This window comes from Staurois parvus, unplaced genomic scaffold, assembly GCF_062004578.1.
Source record: "Staurois parvus isolate SC_StPar_1 unplaced genomic scaffold, SC_StPar_1.0 ptg000014l, whole genome shotgun sequence".
NCBI classification, from domain to species: Eukaryota; Metazoa; Chordata; class Amphibia; order Anura; family Ranidae; genus Staurois; species Staurois parvus.
In genome coordinates this window covers 14,285,043-14,303,341 of record NW_028317810.1, presented here as the reverse complement: position 1 = coordinate 14,303,341, position 18,299 = coordinate 14,285,043, and the positions used below count along the sequence as shown (strand labels likewise).

The 18,299-nt window shown below is 40.1% G+C and overlaps 1 protein-coding gene across 1 annotated transcript in view; it reads right to left on the bottom strand.

The window, feature by feature from the left end:
- The window catches only part of LOC149473545 (uncharacterized), an 84,650-nt gene extending 66,670 nt beyond the window's left edge, over nucleotides 1-17,980 (bottom strand). The window contains exons 1-4 of the mRNA XM_089677582.1: nucleotides 17,914-17,980; nucleotides 17,672-17,775; nucleotides 15,692-15,755; nucleotides 4,051-5,112 (exon numbers count right to left, since the gene is read on the bottom strand). Of these exons, the coding sequence (XP_089533708.1) occupies nucleotides 4,051-5,112; nucleotides 15,692-15,755; nucleotides 17,672-17,775; nucleotides 17,914-17,980 (1,297 nt within the window). The remainder of the gene's footprint in view (nucleotides 1-4,050; nucleotides 5,113-15,691; nucleotides 15,756-17,671; nucleotides 17,776-17,913) is intronic.
- Nucleotides 17,981-18,299: the final 319 nt, after the last annotated feature.

The window sequence follows — 18,299 nt, the reverse complement described above, 5'->3', positions numbered from 1 at the left end:
GGGAAGACCAGGTGATGTCAATCTCAAAGGTTTTAAATGCCCAGACTCATCTGACCTTGCCCCAACAATCAGCACCATGGGTTCTTCTAAGCAGTTGTCTAGAAAACTGAAACTGAAAATAGTTGACGCTCACAAAGCTGCAGAAGGCTATAAGAAGATAGCAAAGCGTTTTCAGATGTCAATATCCTCTGTTCGGAATGTAATTAAGAAATGGCAGTCATCAGGAACAGTGGAAGTTAAAGCAAGATCTGGAAGACCAAGAAAAATATCAGACAGAACAGCTCGCAGGATTGTGAGAAAAACAATTCAAAACCCACGTTTGACTTCACGATCCCTCCAGAAAGATCTGGCAGACACTGGAGTTGTGGTACACTATTCCACTATAAAGAGATACTTGTACAAATATGGTCTTCATGGAAGAGTCATCAGAAGAAAACCTCTTCTACGTCCTCACCACAAAAATCATCATTTGAACTTTGCAAATGAACATATAGACAAGCCTGATGCATTTTGGAAACAAGTTCTGTGGACCGATGAGGTTAAAATTGAACTTTTTGGCCGGAATGAGCAAAGGTACGTTTGGAGAAGAAGGGGCACAGAATTTAATGAAAAGAACCTCTGTCCAACTGTTAAGCATGGGGTTGGATCAATCATGCTTTGGGGTTGTGTTGCAGCCAGTGGCACAGGGAACATCTCACGAGTAGAAGGAAAAATGGATTCAATAAAATTTCAGCAAATTTTGGATGGTAACTTGATGCCATCTGTGAAAAAGCTGAAGGTAAAGAGCGGATGGCTTCTACAAATGGATAATGATCCTAAACACACCTCGAAATCCACGGGGGATTACATCAAGAGGCGTAAACTGAAGGTTTTGCCATGGCCTTCACAATCTCCTGACCTCAACATAATTGAAAATCTATGGATAGACCTTAAAAGAGCAGTGCGTGACAGACAGCCCAGAAATCTCAAAGAACTGGAAGACTTTTGTAAGGAAGAATGGGCAAAGATACCTCAAACAAGAATTGAAAGACTCTTGGCTGGCTACAAAAAGCGTTTACAAGCTGTGATACTTGCCAAAGGGGGCAGTACAAGATATTAACTCTGCAGGGTGCCCAAACTTTTGCAGATGCCATTTTTTTGTTTTCTGTTATTTTGAAAGTGTAAATGATGGAAATAAAATCTAACTTTTGTTGACATATTATAAGAATGTCTAATCTGTAATTTGATGCCTTTTGGAGATTTTTCCATCTTTCCTTGGCTTCTTTATGCACATTAATACAAATTTTTAGCTGGGGTGCCCAAACTTTCGATCCCCACTGTATATATATATATATATATTTCAGTTTTTTATAATGTTGTTAAATGATTCAATTTTTTTAGCATGTTTTCATGACACCTATGCCCCTCCTTCTTTCTTGGGACTGCCTAGCCCATTTGGGAGGGATTAGTCTCAGTTCCATGATATATATAGAAGAGGGCACTCATTGTTTTGTTAGCTCTGAGGAAGAAGGGACCCTCTTCAAAACGCATCAGCGGAACTTTGAGAGTCTCCCCTCTTGATGTGATTCACAATGGTCTTGCACTTCAATGTACCTTTGAGGATCTTATACGCTTGTTTTACTGCTTTGCTTGTGAGTATATATCTAATTTTAATAAAATCAGTTTATTGAGGCAATGCGCAAGGTTGGTGCGCTTTTTCTTTTACTTTGCAATCCCTTAGTAACCCCTGGGTAACCCTAATCAGTCCTAAATAACTTCCAAAAATAGCATTTCTGCCAAAACACGATTGGTGGATTAAAGTCAGCAGAGCTTTACCTTATTCACTAAAATAAGTGAAAATTCATCTAGCTTAGTGAATGAGATGAAGTTGTGCTCACAAGTATCCTATTATGATCAGGAGCACAGTACATAGTAAATGAGAATGAGTTTACAATGTTAGTAAACTGCACAGTGAGTGATGTACCAAGCACTCCCCACACTCCTCTGTATGTCAAAATTGTTATCCATGAAATTAAATATTTACTAATGGACAGAGAAAAAAATTAAAACACTGAAAATGTTATTTTTCTGAAAGTTTGATAATAGATACTGCTGTGTATGTATGTGTATATATATATATATATATATATATATATATATATATACATACATACATACATACATATATACACACACACACACACATTGCATGTTGATAAAAAAACTAAATGAAACTTTTGATAGCGGCAAATGTAGTGTGCCATGGTGAAAAATGGATTTAGTAGTAGAAAGCACCACAGTGAAGCATAAAGATAACAGCAGCATGTTTTAGGCTGGTTTCACCCTGATCTGTTCTTCTTCCGCTTTTGTGGTAAAAATTGCGGAAGAAAAATGTGTGGCCATGTATTCCAATGGAACTCTTCACACTGATCCGTTGACTTTTTCAAAGTCCTGCTTGCTTCATTTTTGGTGCAGGTTTGGGGTGGTAAAAAAACGCACCAAAAAAAACACCTTCCCATTACAATCAATGGAAAACACATCAATAACGCATCAAAAATGCACCTGCATTGGTTTTTGGTGCAGTGTGTGAGTCATGTGCCCTTTAGAAAATACACCACAATCGTGGTAAAAACGTCGTAAAAATGTGGCAAATGTGGTAAAAGCACATATGAATTTTTGCTGCAGATCAGCATGAAAGTAGCCTAAATAGCGAAGGCCTGCAGGGGACTAACTTATAGCAATATGATCCTACAAATAGTGGTGACTTCACAAAACGTGGGTAAAAATGGTAATCCTGACAAAACATGGGCCCCAAAGGGCAATTGTATAACATACACAGACAACAGCCAAAAGTTACAAGATGCAGGCAGTAAATAGGCTATCAGTCCAATGCATGCACAGAAAACAGCCAATTGTGATAATATGCAGATAGAAAATGCACAAACATGACAATGTGTGTAAAACAAATGGGCAATTGTGACTGTGTGGGCAACAATCAGGCAATCACAGCTATAGGAGAACAACAAACTGGCAATCATGACAATATGCAAGCAACTATAGCAATATGCAGGTAACAAATAGGCAATTGTGACAATTCATGGCCAAAAACACTTCCTCTTTCTTTTCCCAAGCAAAATTACCCCATGCCCCTAGCAAAACCCCCAACCAGCCATAAAAAAAAAATCCCCCTCCGCAAAGTTCCCTCCCCACAAACAAAATCCCTCCTCCTCCAGCAGAACTCTCCATCAATAAATTCCTCTATCTATCAGCAAACTACCATTCCCCGGCAAACTAATTAGTTCCCCAGCACAACCCACCATTTCTCCTTTCAATGAAACTTTCACCAGACTTCAGATAACGTGGTGCCTGATAGGGCGAGGAAGTCCTCCTAAGCTTTATCTCAGAGGTGTTGTGTGACACACCCAGAAGGAGGCTAGGAGAGCTTTCCTTGGCAATGCGCTGCCTCTGTATCTGAGGTCTGATTGCTAAGGGTGGTACCGCAGAGCTGTGGCTAACATGGCAATGTGTGTCTAGCAGGGGGTGTAGACCTAAAATACAGCTGTACCCAGGACAGACCTGCCCCCCTCCACGAGTATTAAAACTGAAGATATTTGGACATCTCACTTCTATCACAGATCAAAAAAGAAGGGGTTTATTCCTCATTTTAGGATAGTGGGCAAAGCCATACAAATCATTCCTTAACACCAATTTGTAGTTTGAAAAATGATCATAAAGGAATGATTTGCGAGGCTCTGCCCACTATCCTAAAACTATTAATTTTTGGATCTGTGGTACAAGTGCGATGTGCAAATACCTTCTGTTTTAGGAAGGTTATACTGTATTTTTATTCTGTAACTTTTTGTTTAGGCAGCAGGAAATACGACCCTAGAAAGCTATGAAGCATTCCACAAGAGGTGGACACCGAGATTTGTTAACTGATTCATATCCCAGTTGTGTTTCTAAATCTGCTTTTTTCCAAAAAGGTGGGCGTTACACTTCTAATTCAGTCTTTCACGTTTACAGTTAAACACTACACATTTGCAAGCTTTGATGTTAAATTTCAAGACTTACTTAAACTGAATGTACCACTTGTATCTAGATGGGAGTATGATTGCTTGCTCTCTTCTTTGGATTGCAGCATGTCCCTTCCACTGAAAAATGTCTTTTCACCAGAAATTGGATTCCCTGCTGGTTCATCTGTGTTCCTCCAATGATTCAGGAGAGCACTGGAGCCATCAGATTGTAGATGAACTTCTTTTTTTGTGGAGAACTCTGTGTTTGATTTTTGGTTGTCTTCAGATCTTATGGTGTAGACTCCATTCAATGTGTCCATTTGAGAGGACATATCTTGCATATGACTGAGGTCCTTTGAAATTTCTGGTTTTATACTTTCTGTTATACCAGAATAAATTTCAGAGTTCATTGTCACTTTTGGAAAAAAGGAAGGTGTATCATATAAAGATACATCGCGAACATGGCCTTGTTGCTCTTGATATTTATCCAACCTGTTGTCAATTAACTGGTCTTCCCTGACAGCCTGATAATCACAGTTTGAAGACAAATGACTGACAACAGAGCCTCTCTTACCCAAACTCTGAATGCTAGAAGGCTCAGAAGTATGTACTTGGCTAAGTCTTGAGATCTGTCCCCCCAGAGACTCTATGCTATTTCTCCTTTTCCTGTGCTCCAGTGCAATGGTCTCCTCTGCACTGAATGTAAGAGCAGCTTGCAAGTCATCTTCTAGCTCCTCCTTGAACTGCTGTAAGATATCTTCCCTCCTTGCTGTATTTAGGGTGAAATGCTCCCCAGTGCCTTCACATAATGGAATTGACAGGGACACATTTTCAGAAACATCTTCAAAATGTCTTCCTTGTTCATCTTCCTTGTCCCCACCACATGGTATTGGTTCAACCATTCCTTGCTTAAACTTTATTGCAAAGTCCTCTGTACAGACACTTTCTGCAGAGTTGGCATCACTTTGGTACTCCTGGTTGTCTCCCTGGTCAGTCCCCAGGAACTGTGCTAACCTCCACTTGTACTCATCTTTCTTAGTCTCAGTATCTCTCCTCTGCTCACCAGAAGTAGGTGTAAATGCTTCTTTGGATTCCTGAGAACTGACTTCATGCTCCATATCTGCACAAGAAATGGACAGGGCATAAAATAATTTGTTGTCTCCTTTACGTAAGGATTATACAATGTAAGATTCTCATCCTTACACATAGTTCGTTATTTCTGTGATATCAACCAAACGAAGCTTGGCAAGTAACAATTCAAAGTCTTCTTGGATTTGACATTCTGCCATCCTTTGAAGAACCATATGTTAACTTTATTTTACAAACATCAAATGGAGTCAGTATGCATAAATGAACTACAAAGTTGGGGCTATTACACAACAATGTATTTGATATTATTCACTTAATCTTCCAGTCTAATTGCCCTGTTTTTAGGAGTCTGATTTATATCAACAGAAGTAAGGAGAAATTCTTGTTTTTTCATAATCCAGAACAGCAATGATCAAATTTTGCTTCACACATACATAGTCATGCAGTCATCCAAATCACCCATCCTCTTTGACACTGTATGGGTTCTGAACATGTTACTAAGCTCTTATTTTGCTATTTCAAAAGAGGAGGTCCACAGTTACCCAAGCTGACTGGTCATCTTCCCATCTTGTCTGGCCAGTCACCATACTCTTAGCTATTCAAAAAATGTCACCAGTCACATTACACCTTGTCATCCAACTGTCCTATGTCTGTCAATGGCCAGCTTACTACTTTCCAGAGCTTTGGTGTAACTGAAATAAACCTGCTTTCTAGTTCTAGTTCTAGTGTTAAATCTAGTAGCCCCTAGTGATTTTAACATTTCAGTAATCTGACTACAGCAATAAAAAATGAATTAGTTACTATGAGTCACTGCACTTTACTCCTTGCACAACTGTATTAAGTAACTCAGCTTGTACTTAAACACCTCCTATTTAGTATAGCTGTGTATGAATACTTTGTATATCCTTGCAGCCGGGGGAAGACTGACAACTCATGAGGCCCCCAGGCAATAGGGGATCATGGGGCCCCTGTGTCCTTGCCAAAACTCAAAAAAGCCTATGAAAAAGGTACCAGGGGCATCTTATGGGGTCCCCTACTGACCCCGGGCCCTCGGGCAGTGCCCGAGTTTCCAAATGGTCATTCCACCCTTGCTTGCAGCTTAGCTATCAAAATGTGTTGTCTAGTTCCACATAGAACAGACTTATTCTGAACCCTGTACCTTCAGGCTTATCTAGTATGGCAAAGAGAAAAGTGTTAAATCTAGGAGCCCCTAGTGATTTTAACATTTCAGTAATCTAACTACAGCAATAAAAAAATTGGATGCTATAGGTTACTGCACTTTACTCCTTGCACAACTGTATTACATAACTCAGCTTGTATTTAAAAACCTCCTATTTAGTATAGCTGTGTATGAATACCTTGTATATCCTTGCAGCTTAGCCATCAAAATGTGTTGTCTGATACAATAAAAACATATTCAGTTTTGACTATAGTCATATTTTTCATGGTAGCATGCATTTAACAATAATGTGATGATGGTTTACATGAAAAACAAAAAAACACTAGGTGGCAGTAGAGAGAAGCAATAACAGCATTACCACTTGCCCAAACTACAAATATCAATGGTTTTATTATACTAAGGGTCTTCAATCCTATCAGTACGAGGGCCACATAGAATATTTTACACACGTTTGTCAACAGAAAAAAACTGTGATTGAATAAACACACTCCAAGAGATAACCTTAAATCAGAAATCCCCCCTTTGGCATCAGACGTCCCCCCCCCTTCCATCAATTTCCCACTTTCACATCAGATCTTCCCTTCAAATCAGAAACCTACCCATCACATCAAAGTCCCCCTTTTGCATCAGAAGCCCACCTATCACATCAAAACCCCCCATCACATCAGAGTCCCCCTTTCACATCAGAAGCTCCCTATCATATCAGAAGTCCCCAGGGGCGGACTGAGAACTCATGGGGTCCTGGGGCAATAGGGGATCATGGGGCCCCTGTGTCCTCGCCCACACTCAAACCACACCCAAAAAAGCCTATGAAAGGTACCAAGGGCATCTAATGGGGCTCCCTACTGACCCCGGGCCCCCGGGCAGTGCCCGAGTGCTCGAATGGTCAGTCCGCCCCTGGAAGTCCCCCATCATATCAGATTTGCTGCTTTGCTTAAGGATGTGGCCCTTAGTCCATAATTTGGAGACTCCTGTACTAGACAATCATTAAATATGCAATATATATAAAGGGATATCTTTATAAATCAGTTAACCACTTGCCCTCCAGAGCATTTACCCCCTTTCCTGACCAGGCCATTTTTTGCGATAAGGTGCTGCGTTACTTTAACTGACAATTGTAAGATCAAACAAAAAAAGACCGACAATTTTGAAAAAAAAATTGTAAGATCAAACAAAAAAAGACCGACAATTTTGAAAAAAAATATACCGGTATATATTTTTGACTTTTTGCTATGAACTTATCCAATAAAAAAAATTTAAAAATCAAATTTCGTCATAAATTTAGGCTAAAATGTATTCTGCTACATGTCTTTGCTAAAAAAACAATCCCAATACGTGTAAACTAATTGGTTTACATGAACGTTTGAGCATCTTTAAATGGCGGTATATATACTGGAGTTTTTTTTCCTTTTTTTTTATACTAGTAATGGTGGCGATCAGACTTATAGCGGCACTGCGATGGGCATTTTGACACTAACTGACACTGACTAACTGCCACTGACATCCCCATTGACACTAATACAGTGATCAGTGCTAAAAAAAAGCACTGACACTGTACTAATGACACTGGGCAGGAAGGGGTTAACATATGGGGCAATCAAAGGGTTAACTGTGTGCTGTTTTACTGTGTGCTGTGTGTGCGCTTGACTGTGTAAGCATGCTGCTTTGTATTGCACTGCTATGCAGGGCAAAACAAAGCAGCATGCTGGAGCTGACAGGGGAGAGATCTGTATTGTTTACATACAGACCTCTCCTCTGTCAGTTTTCTTCGGTGATCATGGGGTGCTGGTGGGGAATCTCCAGCCCGGGATCCAGTAATTGACAGCCGTAGCTGCCAATGGCGGCGCGGGTAGGGCGGTGCGCACACGCGCCCCTACTCTGGAATGCTAAATCACATATATATACTGTATATGTGGTTTTGCGCATCCCTGCCACACTGTAGCAGTATTTGTGCTATAGGGCGGCGGGGAAGCTGTTAATCTGACATTTACCAAACATTCACTGCAGGTGAACCTTCCAGGTGCGTGTGGTTTGAATGTCAGTAATTCATTTGCCACCAGAGAATGTTTGACGAAAGTCACATTTACGGCTCTATTAATGTGCCTATGTATGTTTTGGCCACTCTACTCCCTTCTGCCACTTTTATATAATATAGCAGATAAAATGTGGTATGTAGTAATGTACACTGTTCAGTACCTATTTGTGACCATTAATGCATACTGAAGTTCACACAATTACAAAAATCTGACATGTTCATAAATAATATATATATGTAAAATAAATGTGAATATGAACTAATAAAATTATGAAAAGAAAATCCTTTTAAAAGCACATTACAGATGTTTTTTGTAATCCTTCAGGGAGCTGAGAGGCTTACACACAGCTTGTACTAAGCCAGTTACCAACAATGGGGGACAGTGTGGAACCTAGCACAAGCTGCAAAAAATAGGTAAAAGGTTTTCTAAGTGCGTATTTCATAATACACATTTTTTCTCATTTTTTTTGTAGGGTAAATCTTTAGCAGATTAGTTTTTGGTTAACTTGTATGTGGTTAATAGCTGTACTGACAGTATTCAGTATATAAATTCCTTTTTTATTTTAGACGCCTTTATTTATACTTTTCTCCACATTTATATTCAGATCGAGCATTTCAGCAAAAGTGATGGCTACAGGGGATGGAGCAAACTATAACACTGTAAAAGGTGATTGAAATGATCAGGTTTTTTTTAAATTTCTATTGCTGTAACAACTTAAAGTGGTTCTAAACGTTCAAGGTTTTTTACTTTCATACATTCTATACTTGAAGGTAAAAAACCTTCTCTGTGCAGCATCCCCCCCTAATACACACCTAAGCCCCCTCTCGATCCAGTGATGTGCACTGAAGTCTCAGCTATCCTGGGACTCCCTCTTCTTATTGGCTAAGACAGAAGCGGGAGCCATTGGCTCCCACTGCTGTCAATCACAGCCAGTGAGCCAATGAGAAGAGTGAGAGGGTAGGGCCGAGACATGGACACACAGAGCTGCGGGTGTCCCCATAGCAAGGTGCTTACTGTGGGGGAACCCGACAGGTGGGAGGGTACAGGAGAGTCTGTGGGGCACCTGAGAAGAGCAGAATCCAGGCTGCTCTGTGCAAAACCACTACACACAGCAGGTAAGTATAGACATAACTGTTACTTTTTCTTAAAAAAATAAGCTTTTACAAACACATTAAAAAGTGTACGCTGGGCTTTATTTTTTTAAATTCTTGTTACTTACTTAAAGGGCATATCTGGGCAAAATGAAGAATGTATATGTATGCCAAAGCAGCTTTCAGCCTCTTATAGACTTTTACAGGCTGCCGGCAGTGGGGCTGGATGCACCTGTGCCTTCCGCTCGCACAAAAAGACCCAATGTGCCTGATGTATTCCAACATTGGCACCAATGTGCATGAGGTCTGAGAAGGCTACTGTGTGCAGTGAAAACAGAGAAAGCAATTTCCGTAGAGGATGGGAGCCTGTACAACTGTGCAAAGGGAAGGGCTGGAGGTCAGCTTTAATGTGTAGGCAATAAAATGTGTGAATCTTGAGTAACAGTTGCATATGCCGAAACCTTTATATATACACCCCTTAGGTATGTTAGATAAACTGAAATGCATTTCACATTAATCAACATGACCTCTAGAAAGTGTTATTATACAAATTATATTACAGGTCAAATGTTAATGAAAGATGCATTTGTAACAAGAAGACCTATCAATTACTTGATGCAGTTGTTACAAGGTGACCTATTCACGTATTACTGATGTGAAGCAGTCAGAAATACACAGCTGTATATATAAAATAAGTTATATGACAGGCAATCCATTCTCCATAAAGAATTATTGATGGAAAGGAAGATCACCCTATTAAAATGCATTCTATGTACAGTACGTTGCAGAAGGGGACATTGTCCTGAGCTGAAAAGGCCTTTAGTTAGATCATTCCAGGTACATCTCATTTGTTGACTGTTTGTACATCCTCTAGCACTAACCTTTAAAGTAATTGTAAAGTCTTAGCTTAGCAAACAGGCCATTGTTACTCAACAGATTTCTATGAAGAATGCAATGTGTAAAATAATAGAAACCATTTCATTTACACCTTTTAATCGGCATTTTCAACATCATCACATGACCACAATTTCCCTAGAAACATAGAAAAAGTGAAGGCAGAAAAAAGACCAAGTGGTGCATCGAGTCTGGCCGGCTTTTTTTTTGTTTGTTTGTTTTTTTGTTTTTTTTATATACATGTTTTGTTTTGTTTTTTTTTTGTCCAAGTCTATGTTTGTCCTAAGCATGTTTGAAACCACTTACTGTTGACTGACTCACTACCTCTGCTGGACATCTATTCCAAGCATCAACTATCCTTCCAGTAAAATAATACTTTCTAAGACTTTTGAACTTCCCTCCTGTTAGTTTGAGGTCATGATCTAGATCTTGTTTTCATATTGGAAATACTGCTCACTTGAACCTTCCTTTTTTTGCCTTCCTCTGGATCAACTATGGGTATAGGATAACTTTTTTTTTTTCTTTCTTGTCTTTTCTTTATGGTTGAACTGGATGGACTTTTGTCTTTTTTCAGCCAGACTAGCTATGTAACTATGTAACCTGATTCATCAACTTGATGTATTTATATTTCAATATTTTTATTGAAATTATTGAAAAATGACAAAAATATCAGTCAAACAGAGGTCACCCTTGATATATTTAAAGGTTTCAATCATGTCTCCCCTTTGCCTTCTTTCCTCCAGACTGTACACATTAAGTTCCCTTAAGGTCTCTTCTGATATGTTTTATACCTCAGACCCGTCACCATTTTTGTTGCCTGTTTCTGGAATTGTTCTATTTTATCAATATCTTTTTGTAAGTGAATGTCTCCAGAACTGGACACAGTATTCTAAATGCGATCCCCTGATCCCCCTGCAGATCACAACAGTCAGTAGAACTCATAAAGAATTCCACTGGAATTTACAAATGTTGGTGCTTGTAATAGATTCATGTACTTATCAGGAACAGGTACATGTCACAGCAGGCAGCCCACACTGTGGTCAGTGCAGCTCAGTAATGTTGAGCCTGATAAAATCACAGGGTCGGCATGACTAATGTCCTTCCCAGCCACTGCACTCATCACACAAACAGGCATAGCAGGAGAGAAATTTTGTTGTAGGGTGGTCAGAGCGTAATAGGGAAATCTAAAACTAGTTCTCTCTTAGATCCACCTCCCTTGTAAATAAAAGCAGAAAACAGTAGACAGATTCCATAGTCACTATTCAGTCTAATTCACCCAATATCAATAACAAGGCAGGCAAACCTGATGGGGAGCTAGTTTCTCAAGAATCAGGCTCTGTCCACTGTCAATGTCTTTCTACATCAATGGTTGATGGTCATTGCTATATTTGGGTAATTGCATCAGCTAGCATCCTCATCCATTTGTTTACATTCAGCTGTTGGCTGAGCATAGGCAGCAGCTGAATAGGGTCAGGGAGAAGTAACTGGTTGCTAGGACAGCAGCAGCCCCTGACGTTATAGCAACCAAGGAATTTGTGCGGGATACTGTCACATTCAGCACAGCTGCCCAGCACATACATGCCCCATTCTAAGCACCTAAGCCTTTTATCTGTACACCAGTTCAGAGATGGTCTTAAAGTGGTAATAAACTGCAAAATACTCTCCTCCACCTTTCAGCGATATGATGGGTACATCCATTGCCGGCCGCTGTCTCCTTGGGCTACTTCTGGGTGCCGGGTTTTCCACCTCTTGATTGGCTAGCTGGAGATGATGCCATCCTGCACATGAGAGTCTTGTATTCTGGCACAGCTGGAGTGTGCCATGAATACTCACTGAGCTGCACATGTACAGCTCAGTTTACCTTCATTAGAAGACTGCGAGAAGGCAGGTATGTCTTATTGCAGAGGAGATATTGCATGTCTCTTCTGCAATAAAAAGCTGCCTGCTCGCAGTTTTTAAAATTTTAGATTTAGTTCAGCTTTAATTACCACTAGTTTCTTAATCTGCAATTTTTTTTTAATCTATTGCAGCTATAGCGACGGGTTCTTAAAGTGGCTATAAGAAGAACTACCTGAATCTGTTGCACATATCAGACCCTTATTGAAAATTTTGCATGGCTTTCTTGAATTAGATGCATGTTATTTTAAAGGGAGCTTACTGCCAAAAAAAGTGTTGTAAATGCTTTAATGTGTTCTCTGCTTTTTGTGGCTGGCGGGTGTTCAACAAACCATCTCTTGTGTCACTGCTGGCAATGACCTATGCTTGCTTTTTCCAAGGCAACTGAGAGCCAACTCCAAAATAGAGCTGCACAATTACAGCGCAAGCACACCTCAAGAAGTGTCCTAAGTGCCCAGTGCTTAATCCTGCCATTAACACACTTCCTGTCCTAGAGTGACAACCATACTGACCAGCGTTTCCACCCTAGGAAAAGGAATGTGTTAGGACTACATAACACTGTGTCATGACTGCACAACACCTCCCTCTCTTTTCTATAACAGGGGAATGTGTTTTTTAGTCCTTGGAGATAGAAAGAAACAATGCTAACTTTTAACAGTCCAGAAGCAGATAGGAAAGTATCAGCTCACACGATTTCTGGCTGGATGAACGGCTAATTTTTGTTTTGCACTTGTCGAACAGATATAATTAAACACTTTCAAAGGTGGTTCACTGTTGGAGCTTTGTCTTCACCACAAGACATCTCAACAAAGTTTTGAACAGCAGATATCCAAAACTAGAACAAAGTAATGCTAAAATAAAAGTTTTGGCTGAAGATACACTTTAGATAACATGATATGATATGTTCATATTCTTCTGTAATAAACATGTTAACAGTGAACCCAGAGATAAGCAAATATTGTCTAACTATAAGAGAATGGGTATTCATACTTGAATCCTGGAGAGCTTTGTGTGTTTCTTTCAGATTTGTGAAAAAATTCAGAGTGAAATTTTGCCTTTGTGTAGGATTTTCCTGTTATAAAGACCAGTCACTGCTCTTCTGTCTCCTTGTGCAGGGTGACTGGTCTGGTATCTGCCCCCTCCTGTAGTTTTCGGCAGGCAGCCTGTAGTGGGTGGAGTCTCCTCGGTCTCTCTAACAGCTCTGTTCTCTGCACAGACTATGTACTGCTATATTAAAAAAGGCAGCTATTGTGTTTACAAAGGCATCTGGTACATTGCAAAGATGATATATGTACACTATATTGCCAAAAGTATTGGGACACCCCTCCAAATCATTGGATTGAGGTGTTCCAAGCACCTCCATTGCCACAGGTGTATAAAATCAAGCACCTAGGCATGCAGACTGCTTCAATGAACATTTGTGAAAGAATGGGTCACTCTCAGGAGCTCAGTGGCTTCAAGTGTGGTACTGTGATAGGTTACCACCGATGCACCCAGTCCATCTGTGAAATTTCCTTGCTAGTATATATTCCATTCTCAACTGTTAGTGGTATTATAACAAAGTGGAAAAAACTGGAAACAACAGCAACACAGCCACGAAGTGGGGTTAGCGCATGCTGAAGTGCACAGTGTGCAGAAGTCGCCAACTGTCTGCAAAGTCAATAGCTAAAGACATCCAAACTTCATGTGGCCCTCAGATTAGCACAACAACAGCGCGTAGAGAGCTTCATGGAATGGGTTTCCATGGCCGAGCAGCTGCATCCAAGCCTTACATCACCAAGTGCAATGCAAAGCGTCGGATGCAGTGGTGTAAAGCACGCTGCCACTGGACTCTAGAGTAATGGAGATGTGCTTTCTGGAGAGACGAATCACGCTTCTCTGTCTGGCAATCCAATGGACATGTCTGGCAAGGGGAACAGTACTTGCGTGACTGCATTGTGCCAAGTGCAAAGTTTAGGTGGAGGGGGGGGTTATGGTGTGGGGTTTTTCTTCAGGGGTTGGGCTTGGCCCTTAGTTCCAGTGAAGGGAACTCTTAAGGCGTCAGCATGCCAAGACATTTTGGACAATTTCATGCTCCCAACTTTGTGGGAACAGTTTGGGGATGGCCCATTCCTGTTCCAACATGACTGTGGACCAGTGCATAAAGCAAGGTCCATAAAGACATGGATGAGTGAGTTTGGGGTGGAGGAACTTGACTGGCCTGCACAGAGTCCTGACCTCAACCCGATAGAGCACATTTGGGATGAATTAGAACGGAGACTGCAAGCCAGGCCTTCTCGTCCGACATCAGTGCCTGACCTCACAAATGCGCTTCTGGAAGAATGGTCAAACATTCCCATAGACACACTCCTAAACCTTGTGTACAGCCATTGCAAAAGAGTTGAAGCTGTTATAGCTGCAAAGGGTGGGCCAACTTATATTGAACCCTACAGACTAAGATTGGGATGCCATTAAAGTTCAGGTGCGTGTAAAGGCAGGCCCAATACTTTTGACAATATAGTGTATATTCATTGTGGCTATAAAGGAATATATTTAAAGGAATTTTTTTTTAGTCCAGAGTTCAGCTTTAAAATTTTTAAAGCTATAGAAATGTAGTACCATAGCTTCAGCTAAAGTTCCATAGCAATGCCAGATGGAGGGCTAATGCTAATGACATGGTCAAGCTTGAAAATAATACATTCCTGTTTGTGCCAGCATTGTAAAATATAAGATTGAAAAATTTTATCTGGAGACTGCTGGTACAAGAAGGTAGTGTTATATGCGTTAGAACACTGAGATGGACTTGACTAACAAATGAAAGCCAAACTCAAGCTAACACTTTTAAGGCAATTAGGCCCCTTTCACATGGGCTTTTTGACTAGTTCCACCTACCAGTTTTTTTAGGAGGACCTGATCAAAAGCTCCATGCAGGTCTATGGACAGGTGGGTGTAAACTAACCTGTTTTCTTTTACATCTGCCTGCCTTTGAATCTGTCCAAGTCCCGAAAAGAAAGACAAAAAAGGAATGCACTCTGACATGTTTTCAGGCCTAAATGTGATAGACCGGATGTAGCCTGATGTAAACAGACACACGTTTGTTTACATTTCGGTGCCCATGAATCTGTTGTCAAACTGCGGATACAAACTGAACAGAGATGTTACAAAACTGACATCTGACCTGTTCAGCTCTGATTCAGCAGGGGACCTGCTCATGGATCCCTTGCTAAATGGAATGCAGGGCTGGCATTTGAATGGACTCTTACAGCAATATTTTTTTTTTTCATCTTTGGATAAAGGTTTTACAGATATATTTCAGTATCAAATGGTCTATCTCAGTCTACTAATTACCACTTTTGCTGGACAGCTTGGTCTGTTAAAAGGAAGTTGAAAAATAAAAGACCTACACCAGGTAAAAATAAATGGAAAAAAAGTGCCTAAATGAAAAACAAATGAAGCCACTGCATCTAAGAATTTGTAAATTGCAATATATTATATTTTTAGTTTTGGGTTTAATACTGCTTTTAATGATCTCACCTGCTGCAGTTGTGCCTTTGGTCTCATCAGTGTTTCTCAGAGAAGACTTGAAATTGGAGCATGACTAAAAAACAAATAGAGAGATAAAGGGATTTCTCTTCAGGAAGAATAACTATTTCACAATTCATGGTATCATGCAGAAAATGTCAGAAGACATTACATTTTACAAGCAAAACAGGATAAAATAAAAGAAGGGTTTAGACTGAATTTGCTCTTGCAGGTCCTTGACAGACAACTACGTACTGTATGCTACAGCAGCAGCACTCCAGAGGAAAGGAGGTGAATTACAAAAAATGTTTTTTCTGAAAGAAGTACACAGATCAGATGTGTACCTTTGGCCCCTTTCACATGGGCGTTCTGTTTTTTTTCATTGGTTCAGTCACATTTTTTCCAAGAAAAAATGGATCAGTTCACATCAGTTTTTCATCAGTTCACGACAGTTTTCATCAGTTTATATCAGTTTTTCATTAGTTTACAACTGTTTTTCACCCATTTTCATCCGTTTACATCCGAATTCATCCCTTAACATCCGCTTACATCCGCTAGTCCACAGAAATACTTGGGTGTCCGCAGGGGCGGACTGACATCTCATGGGGCCCCCGGGCAATAGGGGATCATGGGGCCCCTGTGTACTCGCCTACACTCAAACCACACCCAAAAAAGCCTATGAAAGGTACCAGGGGCATCTCATGGGGCCCCTCACTGACCCTGGGCCCTCGGGCAGTGCCCGAGTTTCTGAATGGTCAGTCCACCCCTGGGTGTCCATTTTTCATCCGTAAATGGACAGATGAAAAACGGATATACGGAACGCCCGTGTGAAAGGGGCCTTACTCTGTTTTCTGCAAGATTGTTCTTGGACAATGGGTAAAAAGTTTCCTGACAACCAGTCAAACATAGACCATTTCTTGTTAAAGAAGATATTCAGGTATGGATATTTTTACATGGACCAATGAAACTTTGCACATACTATACTTGTGGGATCCTTCTAGATGCTGGAAATCATTGTAGTAGACACTACTACTCCAGTACTATTAATATACAGGATTTATATAGCGCCAACAGTTTGCTCAGCGCTTTACAATATAAACTAGCTTCTTGGTCCCCTGCAGAGTGGCTTCCCTGCTGCATTGTGAACAGATGAGTTTGCCCATTCATCTTGTGGGCGATTAAGAGAATGATTTGCATTTTCTCTATAAATGCAAAGCATTCTCTGATTGGTAAGGTGGGGAGTGTGACGTCACTGCCTCGCCTCTCCACCTCTTCCTATCAGAGAATGACCCAGAAACTTGTGGAGATCACTCTACTAAAGTGTATTACAGTACATTGGATCCGATAGGTATGATACACAGTATGCATAGTTACATTGGCCCAATCTGAACCATGTGGAAATATCCATACCTGGTATTTTCCTTTATTGTGAACTGGTTTAGGGGAAGAAGATAAGACAAGCTACAGTCAAGCTGAAGTCAAACAGACTGGGCAATGATAAAAACACCTAACATTTTGACATTTTCCCTACAGAATGGGGGACAACACAAGATATTCTCATTTTCTGAAACTAATCATGACTATATACCAAGTTGAAAATACAAAGGAAACTGTATCTCCGCTACCTAATCCTTACGACACCTTAAACCAGGCATGTCAAATTGGCTTTTTTTGTTCTGTATGCTGCCTCTTTGCTCCTTCTTTGTTGTTACTTGTAATTGTGCAGCTGAATACGTTGGGAAAAGTTTTATGGTCCTTTTCCAAGTTGGGAATAATATTAGAATATTTATTATCAAAGTGCTATAAACTTTTCTGGGATTAGGTACACATGGCCCTCATTAGAAATAATATGACTTTTTCTGTTCACTTTAGCCCATTGTTTCATTTGAATTTGACATGCCTGACTCAAACAATACTGCAACACAGATCATCCAATCTCAGATGTGAGCATACACTAACCTATACTTACATACTTCATTATGACATTCCTACCTGTAACTGATCAAGTTGTTCATCTATAGCATCCAGGAGGTAATCACAATGGTCTCTGTGTCTTTCATCCATCTTCTCAGAGGTAAGAAGGGGCATTGACATATCTGTAATTAATCTAGAATCAATAAACAGTGCAAGAGTACTATCTCCTCCCCCTTTTATTCTGGAAGTATCTGGCTCTAGTTATGGGTGAAAACAGAAAATAAATCCTAAATCATGAAATAAGTGAATGAACATCTTACTAATCCCAAGATCGTCTTCTGCTGAATCTTCAAAGTCAGAGTCCTTTTGTTGAACTGTGCAAGCCATGGTGCCTAGACATGTAACAAGAAACGATGTTCATAACACAGGTTGTACAGATTTGTCTCCAATAATTTACCTGTTTAATAAAAATCTTTCAACTGTACCACTCCTTTTGCCCACAAATAAAATCGGTTGTGAGAATTCTATTTGATTTTACTCCTTTATTTATTAATAAACAACTTATAAACAGTAGAAAACCATCTAACATATATTTAGCACATCATAAGGCAAATTATATAAAATTAGGAACAGCCTTTTGAAGAAAATCATCTATACAATACAATACTGAACTAAAGCCAAAATAACCCACATAGGCTAAGATGGA